Below are 15816 nucleotides of genomic sequence, written 5' to 3' on the forward strand. Positions count from 1 at the left end.
GTGAGAGAGAGTATCAATGAAAGTCATATAGTTATGTAAATTTTGATCGTAGATCGTAGCATTATTAATATAAAATGACCATTAAAATTTTATATATATATGTGTGTGTTTTACTGATTTTGCAGACCATGCAGGTAAAGAACAGGAATGCAGGAGTGCCATCAGCCATGGTCGCCAGACAATCACTGAAGGACGAAGAACTGGTCTGTATATCCTTTCTAATTCTTCCCTCTTCCTCCAATCTTGTGTTATCATGATTTAAAGCATTTTCTGTAGAAATGGTTTTAAATGATTCTGTACTTTCGCAATCTGTGTCAGAGTTGATGTTACAAATAGATCATTAATACTGAAAAGGCACTGCTTAAGAATGCCAAATTTAACCGAGAAAATCACCATTCGGACACAGCATATGCAAATCTTACCGTCGTTAATGCAAACGCACTTCTTAAATAATGCATCTAGTCAATGAAAAACTGGTAAATTGGATCATTTCATTTGATTTATATTATAAATTGAAGTAATCTTTCACGGTTTTTGTGGTGCTGCAGCTAGAGAAGTGAATAAGGATTCCCTTCACTGTTTTGGCTGCCAAAAACTGTCAATGTAATTTCTTTTGTGATCTTTCCCAAGACAGTTCTACTTAAACAACGTTTCTTTATGCAAATATTTTCAAAATTTTAGACTGTTTAGAGTACAATTATTACCTGTATGATATCGTGGCGTGTTGAATGATAGTACATGATTAATTCTTAATGATTTTTTTTCTCTCTCTCATTCTCAGAAAATGCATGTTTACAAAAAGACACTCCAGGCACTGATATATCCCATCTCCAGCACAACGCCACATAATTTTGTTGTGTGGACAGCAACATCTCCAACATACTGTTTCGAGTGTGAGGGAATGCTATGGGGCATGGTACGGCAAGGTGTTCGCTGTACAGAGTGTGGGGTCAAATGTCACGAAAAGTGTAAGGACCTTCTAAATGCAGACTGTTTACAAAGTAAGTATATTAAGGGTGAAGGTCAAATAAAAGTTTCATCACATTTCATCAAAGTGAGTAATGTGATATTAAGCAGATTATTATGGTATCAAAGTGATTAATCGTGACATTAAGCAGACTATTGTTTTTATCAAAATGAGTATCATGACGTTAAGCAGATTATTGTGGTCTGAAAGTGATTATTGTGATATTAAGCAGATTATTGGTTTTATCAAAGTGATTATCATGATATTAAGCAGGTTGTTTTGGTATCGAAGTGATTATCATGACATTAAGCAGGTTGTTTTGGTATCAAAGTGATTATCATGACATTAAGCAGGTTGTTTTGGTATCGAAGTGATTATCATGACATTAAGCAGGTTGTTTTGGTATCGAAGTGATTATCATGACATTAAGCAGGTTGTTTTGGTATCGAAGTGATTATCATGACATTAAGCAGGTTGTTTTGGTATCGAAGTGATTATCATGACATTAAGCAGGTTGTTTTGGTATCGAAGTGATTATCATGACATTAAGCAGGTTGTTTTGGTATCGAAGTGATTATCATGACATTAAGCAGGTTGTTTTGGTATCGAAGTGATTATCATGACATTAAGCAGGTTGTTTTGGTATCGAAGTGATTATCATGACATTAAGCAGGTTGTTTTGGTATCGAAGTGATTATCATGACATTAAGCAGGTTGTTTTGGTATCGAAGTGATTATCATGACATTAAGCAGGTTGTTTTGGTATCGAAGTGATTATCATGACATTAAGCAGGTTGTTTTGGTATCGAAGTGATTATCATGACATTAAGCAGGTTATTGTATTATTTGTATATTTTTCTTTGTGTTCTGATAAAAGCTCAGATGATATCAGAAAAGTGTATATAGAAATACTCTAGAGTATATTACTTAGTTGTTCTATTTATAGTATCAATATATTTATAGTATCAACCTATTTATAGTATCAACCTATTTACAGTATCAACATATTTACAATAAAAACATATTTACAGTATCAACCTATTTACAGTATCAACATATTTACAATAAAAACATATTTACAGTATCAACATGTTTACAATACCAACATATTTACAATAAAAACATATTTACAGTATCAACATATTTACAGTACCAATAACTACAGTGTCAACATATTTACAATAAAAACATATTTACAGTGTCAACATATTTACAGTGTCAACATAATTACAGTATCAACATATTTACAGTATCAACATATTTATCGTATCAACCTATGTATAGTATCAACATCTACATTAAAAACCTAATTTTGTAACTTTTCTACCCTCTAGGAGCCGCAGAGAAAAGCTCAAAACATGGAGCTGAAGACAAAACTCATAACATTATAATGGCCATGAAAGATAGGATGAAGATACGAGAGCGAAATAAGCCAGAAATATTTGATCTAATTAGGTAAGAAACCAACTCTGTGTAAAAAAAACTCTCAAAAAATTGTGTTTATTTCTTAATGTGTTTTTGAGAAAATGCATGATTTAGATGTTTTAAAATTGGAAAATTGTTTTAAAGTCATCATCTAGCAACCAACCAATGTCATTTTATTTGAAAACCAATGATAAATTAAAATGAAAAAGAACAATATTGTTAAAATTTTAACATTTAAATATTTATTCAGTGAACTTACACCAATAGTTTTTTTTTTCGCTTGAAATTTCAAACAAGAAATTAAGTTTTTGGGAAAAGAACTGTTCAAATAATTTTTGAGTTTTGACTAGAGTTATATGATACAAATCAAAAGTATTTTATCTCCTGATGAAACAGTTCTGTGAAATATTATGAATGGTAATTTTTACTTCATTGGCAGTATGTTCAAAAAGAAAACAAGACATATATACTCACATTAACTGAATGTTTCTAAATCAATAGATAAACATAATTTAAGGGAAATAATTCTATTAAAAAAATGTAGCATGTACTGGTAGTCTTAAAATTGATATGGACTTTAATGTTTCGATTGCATTTTCTAATGTAACACTGTGTATGCAGAATCTTTTTCCATAACAAAACAAAAATACAAAAATTCTGACTTGATGGTTAAAACAAATAATAAATAAAAAATTTTATGAAGGACTTCACTAAGTTGTTACAATTTGTGCCCGATTGATTTGTTATATGTAATGAAATATATTTTTTTTAAAAAGGTGGAGGGGGAGGGGGTCAAAACTCCGTATTCCATCATAGTTGTTTCATGAATTTGACTGTGATTATAAACAATAACAATCAATGAGAAATCTGAAGATATTTGTAAACCACATGTCAAGAAGTTTTACTTCATTTAATTCTAGGTTTATAACATTTTCTTAATTGCTGCTTTTTTAAGGAACATTTATGCTGGGCTTCACAAATGGAATTGCATATGTAGTTTTACAGTTTTTAAGCACAATTTACCTGTGATAAGCCCAACCTAAACAATAATCCCACATTTTTTGTTACAGGTTTTAGAAGTAAACATTGCTCTGATATTATCTTTCATGGAAGTAGTGAATAGTTTTACCTCTAGTGTACAACACAAAATTCCCCACATGATACCACAGGACTAGAGGAGTCTTACAGGGCTTATCACAGGTGGAACAATCTAGTTGTTTGATTGCACTAATCATATATATGTATATGGCTTCATTAATTTCTGCACTGTTTATCAAGGGAAGTGTTCGGGGTAGACAAAAAATCTCATAGCGGACACATGAAGGCAGTCAAACAAAGTGTTTTAGATGGAACGTCCAAGTGGTCAGCAAAAATAGCTATAACTGGTAAGTTGTCAGTGATCCGTCACTGACTGCATGTCCAGCATCATGTGTGTCCACTTAAACATGTTTGTGATTTGTTCACCTGTTCATTTTGGGCAAATAATAAAGTGGTGAAGACTCTTTGATTTTTGAGAGAATTGGATTTTTTGTGATGAAAAAAGTAATAATGAAGAAGGATTGTTTATTTTTACAAATAATTTTGTTTAGAATATGAACAAAAAAGTAACATAAATTGATAACTCTAACTCACAAACTGTTTCAATACATTCTTCACCTAATTATTGATTTGCTTGAAATGATATATGTTGTTCAGGATACAAATCATCACCTGATATTAGCTTTGGCACTTTGATTTCTCAAAATGTCATAATTTCAATATATTTATTTAAAATATTCAAATTAAAAAACAAAAATCACAAAATGCCTTTTTACTTTTTTATTGAATTTGAAACCTTTTGACAAATGTAATTTTGGATTTTTTAACAAAAAGGACCATAAGCTAATTTTATGTGAACCTATTTGCATCCTGATTTGTGTTGAGTGTGATATATAGTTGATATGGATAGAAATGTTGTAGATATTGATATATTGTGTTAATATGATTTGTGTTATTTCAGAGACATTTTCAAAGTTCCTAGGGGTTTACATTCCGGCCATTTAAGGCAATCCCAACATCATGTATTACAAGGCACACATGAGTGGTCAGCCAAAGTTTCCATCACAGGTAGTTTTGACCACTTGACCACTAGTTGTTTTTAGTCAAAGGTCAACTGATTTTTATACCTATATATATACATAGTGTGCTTACCAGAACCACTCAACCGATTCCATCTCACCAGCTTGGTAATGGCATTTTTGGTCAAAAAGAACAATTTTGCACCCAGTATTCTGGACTAACAGTGGCTGTAGTTTAATGCAAACATCTTGAATTTAAAAGATTTTTCATTTATCCTTATTTTTCCATCTGACCCTTCTACATCTATAACAAAATTCTTCCTAAATGATGGATACCTACTACTGATGCCATCACAGAGGTAAAATATTGTGAAACAGTTGTAGTTTTCTTGTAATTTTCCATGTCCATTTTGTCATCAGGTCACTTACAGACTTGCATCTGTGTAGTAAATATATTGCTTAAAGGTTGTAGGTTTTTTTTTTGTGTCTAATTTCCGAAAAGTTGATAATTAGAAATGTTGATAATTAGAAAGGTTGATAATTAGAAATGTTGATAATTAGAAAGGTTGATAATTAGAAAGGTTGATAATTAGAAATGTTGATGAAAAATAATCTTGCAGAGATTCTTTTATTTGGATCTTAGATATTGACTATACAAATTTCCATATCTAGATTTTTTTTAATTCTTATTTTCTACATGTTGAAAAATGGTGATTTTACAGGTTTTTTTTGCTTGAGTGTAAGAGATTAACTTCACACAATATTATCACTCTATCATCAGAGGTACTGAATGGATCTTTCCCATATTTAATACTGAGGTTCCCCTTGGTCCCTAGTTGTGCTCAATTGATTTTCAAACTGATAAAAAAAAAAAAAAAATGACTGAGAGGTGATGACTGAGAGGTGACTATCTTGGATTTTGACTATGAAAGTTTGTAATCTTTACTTCTTGAGAAATACTAGACATATTCATCAAAATTCATGTGGATAGGTGCCAGATGGTGTGCTTATTTAATTTTGGGACTGATCAGGATAGAAAAAATGCTTACAGATGGCCTTGTATGATTTTAAAGTTCAAGATTATTATTGCTATTTCTTCAGAGGAGTTCTCAAATGTCATATGATTGAAAGAAAATTATAAGAAAGACGAAAAATACCAGGACAAGACCTAAACTTCAAAGTACAAATTAGATCAAACAATAATGGGTGTCACAATCCCACTAGGATCTTTGGTCAGTTCCAGAAGTTATAAAGAGTTTCTTATTGGAATATTAAGGGACTGACTTCATTAACTTTCCACTTTCTTATCAACCTAACCTTGTGGGATTTTTTTTCTGATTTTGAATAAGTTAATATTAAAATTTAGAATCTGCTGTTAACAAACTTTAGTTTTAGGCTTACTAATCTAAATATTGATGAAGAAACGGTAATGTATAGTGCCATGCTTGGCATCTCATATAATTGCTTCATTTTTGCTGGAGTAGAGACATATTGCATCAGTGTTTGATACAACATTTATACTTACATGTCACAAGATGTTCCTAGTTGCTTTCAGTGCACGAAAGTTGATGGTCACTTCACATTACAGGACTTCATTGTTATAATTCACATTTACAAAAGGCAGCATTTGATGAAATAAAGTCTGTAGTTACATAACATCAAACAACATTCACACATTGTAGTTTTAGCTTTTCAGGACACTATATGCTACATTGTTAATGGACAAAAATGTCATAAGTCTCTGTCACAAGAGTTCTTTAAAAGGTCAATATTTTAGAATTATTGTTAAGCCTTAAAATATACTGTATATCTGAATAATGACAACGTGAAGTAAATACTAATTTTTCACTTTCCAACAATTATTATTCTGAAGGAAGACAAATGTTACTCAATAGAAAAAGCCTGCAATTCCAGGAAGGATTCCTCTGGTCTTCATTTTCAATGAAGATCCTCTGTAAATACTTTTCAATACTCCTAAATTAATTCTTGGCTTTCAATGACCATTTGTCATAGTTTACACTTAGTGTAGGCACGGCTGCTTAGTCTGGGCTGATCTGAATTCATTCAGTGGTCTCCATAGTTTTCTGTACATGATTCTGGACACTGCTGTTGAAATTTGATGCTTCATTTTAGACATGCTGGTTTTCCAGTGATTATATAATAACATCTCAATTGTTATGATCTACAATATTCCTGTTAAGACAAAAATAATTGAAGTAAAACATATTGGTTCATTTTTCTCTTTTCTCTATAATTCTGCACTTATGGTACTTTTAAAGTAAACAAAGATTAGTAGCCAATTATTTTAGGCTTTTTCTTTATACCTGTAACTGTTTCATATTAACTGGTTTAATGTAATTTTAGGTTGATATGCCAAAGGGAGATAATTCACTTTGCTCCATGTCAATTGTGTTTGTGACATTGAGTTCTAAATTTCCAAAATATTTGAAATATTAACTGTGGATTGGAGTGTAATAACATTCTATATACTAAGTTTGTTTATTCTGATTTTGTCATGTGTTGTATGTAATGTTACATTACATGTATGATATTGTGATGTTGCTTTATGTACAATAACTAATGTGCTTTGTGTCTATATGTTTTCAAATACATGTATCCTTCACTTGTATGTTTTTATATTTTATTGTATGTTCAATGATTCTGTGTTAAAATACAGGACAGTGTTTAATATACATATCTATTGAAATGATTAAAATTTCGTGCTTTAAGACAAAAATGGTAGAGCAATTTTACAGACATCTGTTTTTGAAATATATTTGAATTTTCTGTTAATTTCAGCAATGTTTTTATTTATATGGAAATAATCGATGTTCTGTAAGTGTAACACATCCATTGTAAGAAGTTGTTTTCCAGGCATGAAAATGAAGCAATAGCCACTTCATTCATACTTCATTCATATCACCATCAACTTTATCTTTAAGAATCTTGAAAAGATTTACACTGCAACTCCCTATACAGATCCTTCTAAAAACTTCTGAAAATTACCTCTTAAAATCAAACACAATGGCAATTTACACGATGATGTCACCTTTATGTTTTTCTACCAAATGTTTGACCAGCCAATCCTCTGTTTCCTGTCTCCCTTCCAAATGTTTGACCAGTCAATCCCCTGTTTCCTGTCTCCTTACCAAATGTTTGACCAGCCAATCCTCTGTTTCCTGTCTCCCTACCAAATGTTTGACCAGCCAATCCTCTGTTTCCTGTCTCCCTACCAAATGTTTGACCAGCCAATCCTCTGTTTCCTGTCTCCCTACCAAATGTTTGACCAGCCAATCCTCTGTTTCCTGTCTCCCTACCGAATGTTTGACCAGCCAATCCTCTGTTTCCTGTCTCCCTACCGAATGTTTGACCAGCCAATCCTCTGTTTCCTGTCTCCCTACCAAATGTTTGACCAGCCAATCCTCTGTTTCCTGTCTCCTTACCGAATGTTTGACCAGCCAATCCTCTGTTTCCTGTCTCCCTACCAAATGTTTGACCAGCCAATCCTCTGTTTCCTGTCTCCCTACCGAATGTTTGACCAGCCAATCCTCTGTTTCCTGTCTCCCTACCAAATGTTTGACCAGCCAATCCTCTGTTTCCTGTCTCTCTACCAAATGTTTGACCAGCCAATCCTCTGTTTCCTGTCTCCCTACCAAATGTTTGACCAGCCAATCCTCTGTTTCCTGTCTCCCTACCGAATGTTTGACCAGCCAATTCTCTGTTTCCTGTCTCCCTACCGAATGTTTGACCAGCCAATCCTCTGTTTCCTGTCTCCCTACCAAATGTTTGACCAGCCAATCCTCTGTTTCCTGTCTCTCCTTACCGAATGTTTGACCAGCCAATCCTCTGTTTCCTGTCTCTCCTTGACCAGCCAATCCTCTGTTTCCTGACTCCCTACCAAATGTTTGACCAGCCAATCCTCTGTTTCCTGTCTCTCTACCAAATGTTTGACCAGCCAATCCTCTGTTTCCTGTCTCCCTACCAAATGTTTGACCAGCCAATCCTCTGTTTCCTGTCTCCCTACCAAATGTTTGACCAGCTACAAGTAAAGATTCATTGACCTTTGCAGCCCGTACCAGTAAGTAAGTTATCAAAGCTCATTGTGTCTTAACAGAAAATAATCATTATTTACCTCGCAATTTTTTTTTCATCACGTTACAAATTCAAATCAAGGAGTTCAGTCAAACAAAGAACATGGAGATTGTAATATTGTCAGGAATGAAGAGATAGATACACACTATGCTAGCAATGTTGGCTAAATACTCGACTGTGCCTTAGGTAGATGTACTCCATTTGTCATCTCAATGGCAGACATAAAGACACTTTTGTGACTTTATACCATAAATCATCACATCTCTCCCTGTAAGAAGAAATAAGCACATTCATGCTACATATTAAATCTGAATAATGCAGGTACGGTTGGCATCATTATAATATTTGACAGTTCCTTAAAACAAAAAAGGTTTTGAATCAGATTCCTCAGATGACTAAAACTAATTGTTGTAAGTCAATGATTCTGTCTGTGTTGGTGATTCATACACAAAAAATAGCAAAAAAAAAAAATGAATTTTTTGTTTTGGTTAATTGAAACATTGACTTTGAAACTGCATGAGGTTAGCACAGATTACTAAGATAAATTATTTATCAACAACATATTCATGATTAGTTGCAAGTACTATTCAAAAGATTTACATTTATATAAACTTTAAGCATTCATTCATTCAGTCAGTCAGTCAGTCAATCAGTAGATGACACTGGAGTTTTGACTGATTATAATAAATCAGTGGTCTTTATTCCCTTCAGCACCAACCTAGAAGATTCTACCCAGATCCAGGGTGTGTCAAATGACAAAATTTCATGGTATACACTCCATCTTTCCTTCAAACTCCTCTGGTCATTTCATAAATCCATTTCATCCTTGCAGTTTCGTCCATTCTACTTCACTTCCAACATGATCTCCCAAGACTTACAGCTACATTGCTCTATTTTTAGTGCGTGACATATGGTTTGATGAACATCTCTATGATAAATATTTCCCCAGATTAATGCTTTTACTGTGTTCTATCCACAGTGATATGTGCCCAGGGACTTATCGGCAAAGATAAGACCGGCACCAGTGATCCTTATGTAACAGTCCAGGTCGGCAAGGTAAAGAAACGGACCAAAACTGTGCCACAGGACCTTAACCCAGTGTGGAATGAGAAGTTTTACTTGTGAGTTGCCTCCCTTGTTTCTTATTACTTTCCCTTACTTGTTATTTTTATGTCATATAGAAATAAAACCCATTTTAGTTACAAAAATCAGGAGAAGACCTACTTTATTCAAATAGATTTTATCCAAACCTTTGCAAAATCATGTTTATTAACATGAAAATTCCTCTATCATCCATTGGAATCTTTATTGCTTATATAATTGATTTAATGTTTGTTTCAGTGAGTGCCATAACTCCTCTGACAGAATCAAAGTACGAGTATGGTAAGTTTATTGTTTCTTCATTTCCTTTCGTTTTCTGAACAAACACTGACTCATAAAGGAAGGTGTAATTAACAATTTGGAAAAGATAATAGCATGCATTAGACTAAATGACGCAGGGACTGTAATCTCCTGTCAGATTAATCAGAGCTCTAGATAACACAGGTATCAATACCTGATGTCAGATAAGACAGGATTCCAGATAACACAGATATCAATATCTCCTGTCAGTTAAGACAGGATTCCAGATAACTCAGGTACCAATACCTGATGTCAGATAAGACAGGATTCCAGATAACGCAGGTACCAAAACCTGATGTCAGAAAAGACAGGATTCCAGATAACACAGGTATCAATACCTGATGTCAGATAAGACAGGATTCCAGATAACATGGGTACCAATATCTCCTGTCAGATAAGACAGGATTCCAGATAACACAGGTACCAATATCTCCTGTCAGATAAGACAGGATTCCAGATAACACTGGTACCAATACCTGATTTCAGATAAGACAGGATTCCAGGTAACACTGGTACCAATACCTGATGTCAGATAAGACAGGATTCTAGATAACACAGGTACCAATATCTCCTGTCAGATAAGACAGGATTCCAGATAACACTGGTACCAATACCTGATGTCAGATAAGACAGGATTCCAGATAACACAGGTACCAAAACCTGATGTCAGAAAAGACAGGATTCAGAAAAGACAGGATTCCAGATAACACAGGTACCAATACCTGATGTCAGATAAGACAGGATTCCAGATAACACAGGTATCAATACCTGATGTCAGATAAGACAGGATTCCAGATAACACAGGTACCAAAACCTGATGTCAGAAAAGACAGGATTCCAGATAACACAGGTACCAATACCTGATGTCAGATAAGACAGGATTCCAGGTAACACTGGTACCAATATCTCATGTCTGATTAGACAGGATTCCAGATAACACCAGGTCCAATACCTGATGTCAGATAAGACAGGATTCCAGATAACACCAGGTCCAATACCTGATGTCAGATAAGACAGGATTCCAGATAACACCAGGTCCAATACCTGATGTCAGATAAGACAGGTTTCCAGATAACACAGATATCAATACCTGATGTCAGGTAAGATAGGATTCCAGATAACACAGGTATCAATACCTGATGTCAGATAAGACAGGATTCCAGATAACACAGGTATCAATACCTGATGTCAGACTGGGAAGGATTCCATATAAAAGGGACCAATGCCACCTGTCAGATAAGGCTTGATAACACTGGGGCAAAAATTTCCTGTGAGATAAGTGATTATTCTTGATAACACAGGGACCAATGTCTCCTGTTGGATTCACCAAGATTCTATATATCAGGGACCAGTATCACCTATCAGATAAAGCAGAACACTTGATAACAGAGGGACCAATGACTCCTGTCAGATTGACAAAGATTCTATATATCAGGGACCAGTATCACCTATCAGATAACACTTGATAGCACTGGGGCCAATAACTCCTGTCGGATAACAGAGGATTCCAGATAACACAGGGGCCAATATCTCCTGTCAGATTAAGCAGGATTCCAGATAACACAGGGGCCAATATCTCCTGTCAGATTAAGCAGGATTCCAGATAACACAGGGGCCAATATCTCCTGTCAGATTAAGCAGGATTCCAGATAACACAGGGGCCAATATTTCCTGTCAGATTCGGCAGGATTCGAGATAACACAAGGGCCAATATTTCCTGTCAGATTAGGCAAGATTCAAGATAACACATGTCAGATTCGGCAGTATTCCATATAACACAGGAGCCAATATTTCCTGTCAGATTAAGCAGCAGTTTAGATTAGACATTGACCAATATCTCACCAATATGTCTTCTTAGACCTGACCACATTCGACATGAACAAGTACAGTAAACATTATGGACGTTACCGAACAGAAAGTCATATCAGTACTGTCCATTACCATTATAGACATTGATAGTACTGCTGCTGGTTTATATTGAAATTCCTGTCACTTGTTAAATTGGTTTGATATTCAAATCATATGAAACTAATAAATTGTGAGAGCAGGTTTACAAGAAAGGGAGACAAGACACTGTCATGTCGGTAAAATCTCTGCAGTAATTGATAAAGTGTTAATCCCTTTTTTAACCATATATATATCGCTTATATTAGAAATTTAATACTTAGTCAAAATATCTGTTCTTATTGTAAAGCTGATGACATTCTAATATTTAGAGAAAAATCAAAACAGAAAATAAAATCAATACCAAACAATAAACAATTTCTAAATGTTTTGTGGAGAAGTAAACGAGGAAGTGCCACATTCACTAAATAAAATAGAACTTAGTGATAAAGTTTTCATAAGAATCATTTGGCAAATTGTTTTATTGAAACAGAAGGATTCATTGAAATTCTGTGGAGTATTTATCTTGGTTTCAGTTTTAATATATCTTAACAGAAAAAGTTAAGTATTTAAACTATGACCGACTCATGATACTGTTATGTCTCCTTGGATGTTAACCTGCTTGAAAGTTCGACAAGGACAGGTCTATTACTAACATTACGATGTTCCTGGAGGCTACTCAAGGGGTTTCTTTTTACAACTTTTAGATTTAAAGATCATGTAATTTTCTACAACAATATTATATGACCATCGAATTCTAGGGATGAAGACAACGATTTGAAATCCAAGTTAAGACAGAAATTAACTCGGGAATCTGATGACTTTCTTGGCCAAACGATTATTGAAGTGCGAACACTGAGCGGTGAAATGGATGTATGGTACAACCTAGGTGAGTAACCATGGCAACAGTGTCGGCCATGACAGGTGTCATCAGTCTGCGTGATTTCTTTAGTGTTGATATATATATATATATATGTATTATATTTTTCCGTCCTAGTGTGTGATTCTGTTTTTAGCCGTGTGTTTTCCCGAGCTGGCAGCTGTTATGAGTGCCCAGTGGCCCGCCCTGCATCGTAGCCTACGTTTGATCATTCCGTCATCCTGACGTGATTCGTTGGTTGTTGATTGCATTGTGTTAATTTCTGGCAGTGCTTTGTGTGTGTTACAGGGATGAGGATGATGATATAAAATCTAAGCTGCGACAAACATTCACCCGAGAATCAGATGATTTTCTTGGCCAGACTATCATTGATGTGACCACTTTGAGTGGCGAAATGGACGTTTGGTATAACTTAGGTTAGTTTCTGTCAGGTATCTGCCTGGACACCACCCATCGGTCATCTGTGGTCACCTGTCATTCACTAAGCAGCCTAACAGTGTATATATACTAGTGCATTCACATAACTTCATTTTCCTTCTGTACACTTTGATGTCTATATATTTTATTATAAATTCAATCATTACTATATTTACTTGTGTTTTCTGATTTCCTTTTTTGAAATTTTTTTTTAATAATAATTTCTCACCTCTTTTAACTCTGTTTCTTGATTTTTAATGAATTGTTACAATTTTGTCTGGTGTAAACCCATAGATTAGGCAAACACTTGGTTTAACATTAGTTACCTCCCTTAGATTGTTAGAGTAACTCATTTTTATAGTGTAATAAATCCTTAACAATGCTAATCCTTGTCTCCAGAATCATTTAAATTTTTTATTTGTAAAAATTAATCGCAGTGATTTGTTTTTTGCAAGTAAATTATTGATTGAAATTAAGAAATATATTGAAATATAAACTTTCAGGATGTAAACAGGATTGTTCTTCAAGGTACTCATTGCGACCTAAAATGTTATCAAGCTATTATCTTGTTTTTTATGTTAAATCCCTTCTTCATAATAAACTTTACAAAATGTCTTTAAAATCATACTCCTCATGTAGGAATGATTGATTTTGCCCAAAGTATTTGTAGGTGAAGGAGAATAAATTTTGTATAAGCCTAAGTAGGGAAGGGCAGGGTCCAATAGGGGAAATAAAGAAAATTCATTAAAAAATCTACTCCTGTAGTTTTTGTTGGATTTTGCCCAGATTTTATGAGAAGCCTGCTCGGGTAAAGAGAAATCATAGAAATGATGGGTATCTGCCCCACGGGTGATTGTGCAGTCCAATAGCAGAAATGGAACAAATTCCTGAAAATCCCACTCCTCCTGTAAGAATGATTAGATTTTGCCCAAATTTATTCCTAAACATTCGTGGATAAATAAAAATTAATCTTATATGAACAGTGGGTCTCAGCACCCAGGTGCCAGACGAGAGAAACCCAATAGGGGAAATACAGCAAATTCTTTAAAATCCTTCTTCTGGAGGAATGACTGAATTTTGCCCAAATTTGTGCTGATGCATCCTTGAGTTGATTGAAATAAGTTTTGTGTAAATGGTGGTTCCTAGCCCCTGGGGATGGGAGGGACAGAACCAGGGTCATAAGAGAGAAAAAAATTAAAAAGTCTACAATAGGAATGGCAGGATTCTGTCCCAATCTGGCACAGAAGTGTGGTGCCCAATGGGGAAATAGATATAGTGTGAGTCGTGTGCTTGGATATGCAGAATTCTCTTTTCTTTAGTTTGGATTAAGCAATTTCAGTCAAACAAAGACTGGTCAGCAATACAGGCCCTTTGAACCTCTTTTTAAACAATTATCAGAGATTTTTTTACGAAATTACTTACAGCACAGGTTGCTTGATAAGTTAATATTGGAACATTCGAGGCATTTTTTCTATCAAGGGAGACAACTAATGTTTGAGAATGGAAAACTCTTCAGTCTGACAAGCAAAACAATTAGTTGTCACTGGATTAACATATGGTCCTTCAGGTGATATGAGCTTTTAGAAAAATTTTGAATTCAATAAAGTTTAGATAAAAGTATTTCATCAAGTTGTGATAGTTAGAGAAATATGGTATAGCTGGTATTTTTCAAGGATCAGAATTTCACAATTTTTTTTTTTTTAACAACCAAATTTTACTTTAACCAGTTATTTTGTGATATAGATGTAAAAAGACATCTAATACAAACATGTCTCATTATTTCACGTGTTAAATTTCCATGGTCATATTAATATACTGTGAAAAAGCAAAAACACCATACCAATGAAAATAACTGACTACACGGGATGTCCATTTGGAAAAATGTGGTATAAAATAAATCAACCACTTATGAAAGATGAAAGATAAAATTACAATTTCATACGTAAGGGATATACCACTCATATTCTTATATCACATTTGATGAAGATTATTAGTGTTAAGTAGGGAATGGTAAAAAACTATTTTCAAAGACAATAGCCTACTCACAGGGGCAAAAACCAAACTAAAGACTATTCAAATTTTTTTTCCAAATTAGTTGTTTAGAAGATCAGATCCCAAATTTAGCTACCTCTAATGAATCATGCAATCGGGTCAGCAGGTACATTTCCATTACCTGTTGATAATTTTTTCAAATTCCTCCTAAAAAAACCCTAATCAATAGCTTAGTATAGATTATTGATTTTTCTTGCTATTATATAGGAGAGGCACAAAGTGTCACCCAATGTCCACCTCCGCATGTTTTAAAGCCAGAACATTAAGTTCTATACTTAATCATATTAAGTTGGACATTGGTCAAGATTAAAGGGTTTAAGGACATATCTTACAACTTCTGCAAAATTAAGGTGGTGTACAAGATTTTTCATGAAATCCAGGACAGATTTTGTTCATAGCTGTAAGCAACAATATCAAGACACCAACTTTTATTCCAGATCAGATTCTAATGGTTATTGGTCTGTGTAAAAGGGACAAACATCACATTTGATAACTTCGGCAATAAAAAACTGGTGTATAAGACAGATTTGGTTCATATTTTAACATGTGATAGCACAGCATAAAGCTCTATATCTCATCATATGACAGATGTCAGTCTGGGTTTAGCATCAAAAGTCACGTTTGACAACTTCTGCAATAAA

At 34.1% G+C, this 15816-nt stretch overlaps 1 protein-coding gene across 1 annotated transcript in view; it reads left to right on the forward strand.

Moving 5' to 3' along the window:
* The window catches only part of LOC132544190 (protein unc-13 homolog A-like), a 135740-nt gene that overhangs the window by 87219 nt on the left and 32705 nt on the right, over nucleotides 1-15816 (forward strand). The window contains 7 exon segments of the mRNA XM_060207758.1: nucleotides 126-203; nucleotides 782-1005; nucleotides 2252-2422; nucleotides 3671-3777; nucleotides 9521-9662; nucleotides 9883-9924; nucleotides 12995-13122. Of these exon segments, the coding sequence (XP_060063741.1) occupies nucleotides 126-203; nucleotides 782-1005; nucleotides 2252-2422; nucleotides 3671-3777; nucleotides 9521-9662; nucleotides 9883-9924; nucleotides 12995-13122 (892 nt within the window).

The sequence above is a fragment of the Ylistrum balloti genome, unplaced genomic scaffold (genome assembly GCF_031769215.1).
Source record: "Ylistrum balloti isolate Yb309-2 unplaced genomic scaffold, AGI_CSIRO_Ybal_v1 Utg369782, whole genome shotgun sequence".
In the NCBI taxonomy this organism is placed as follows: Eukaryota; Metazoa; Mollusca; class Bivalvia; order Pectinida; family Pectinidae; genus Ylistrum; species Ylistrum balloti.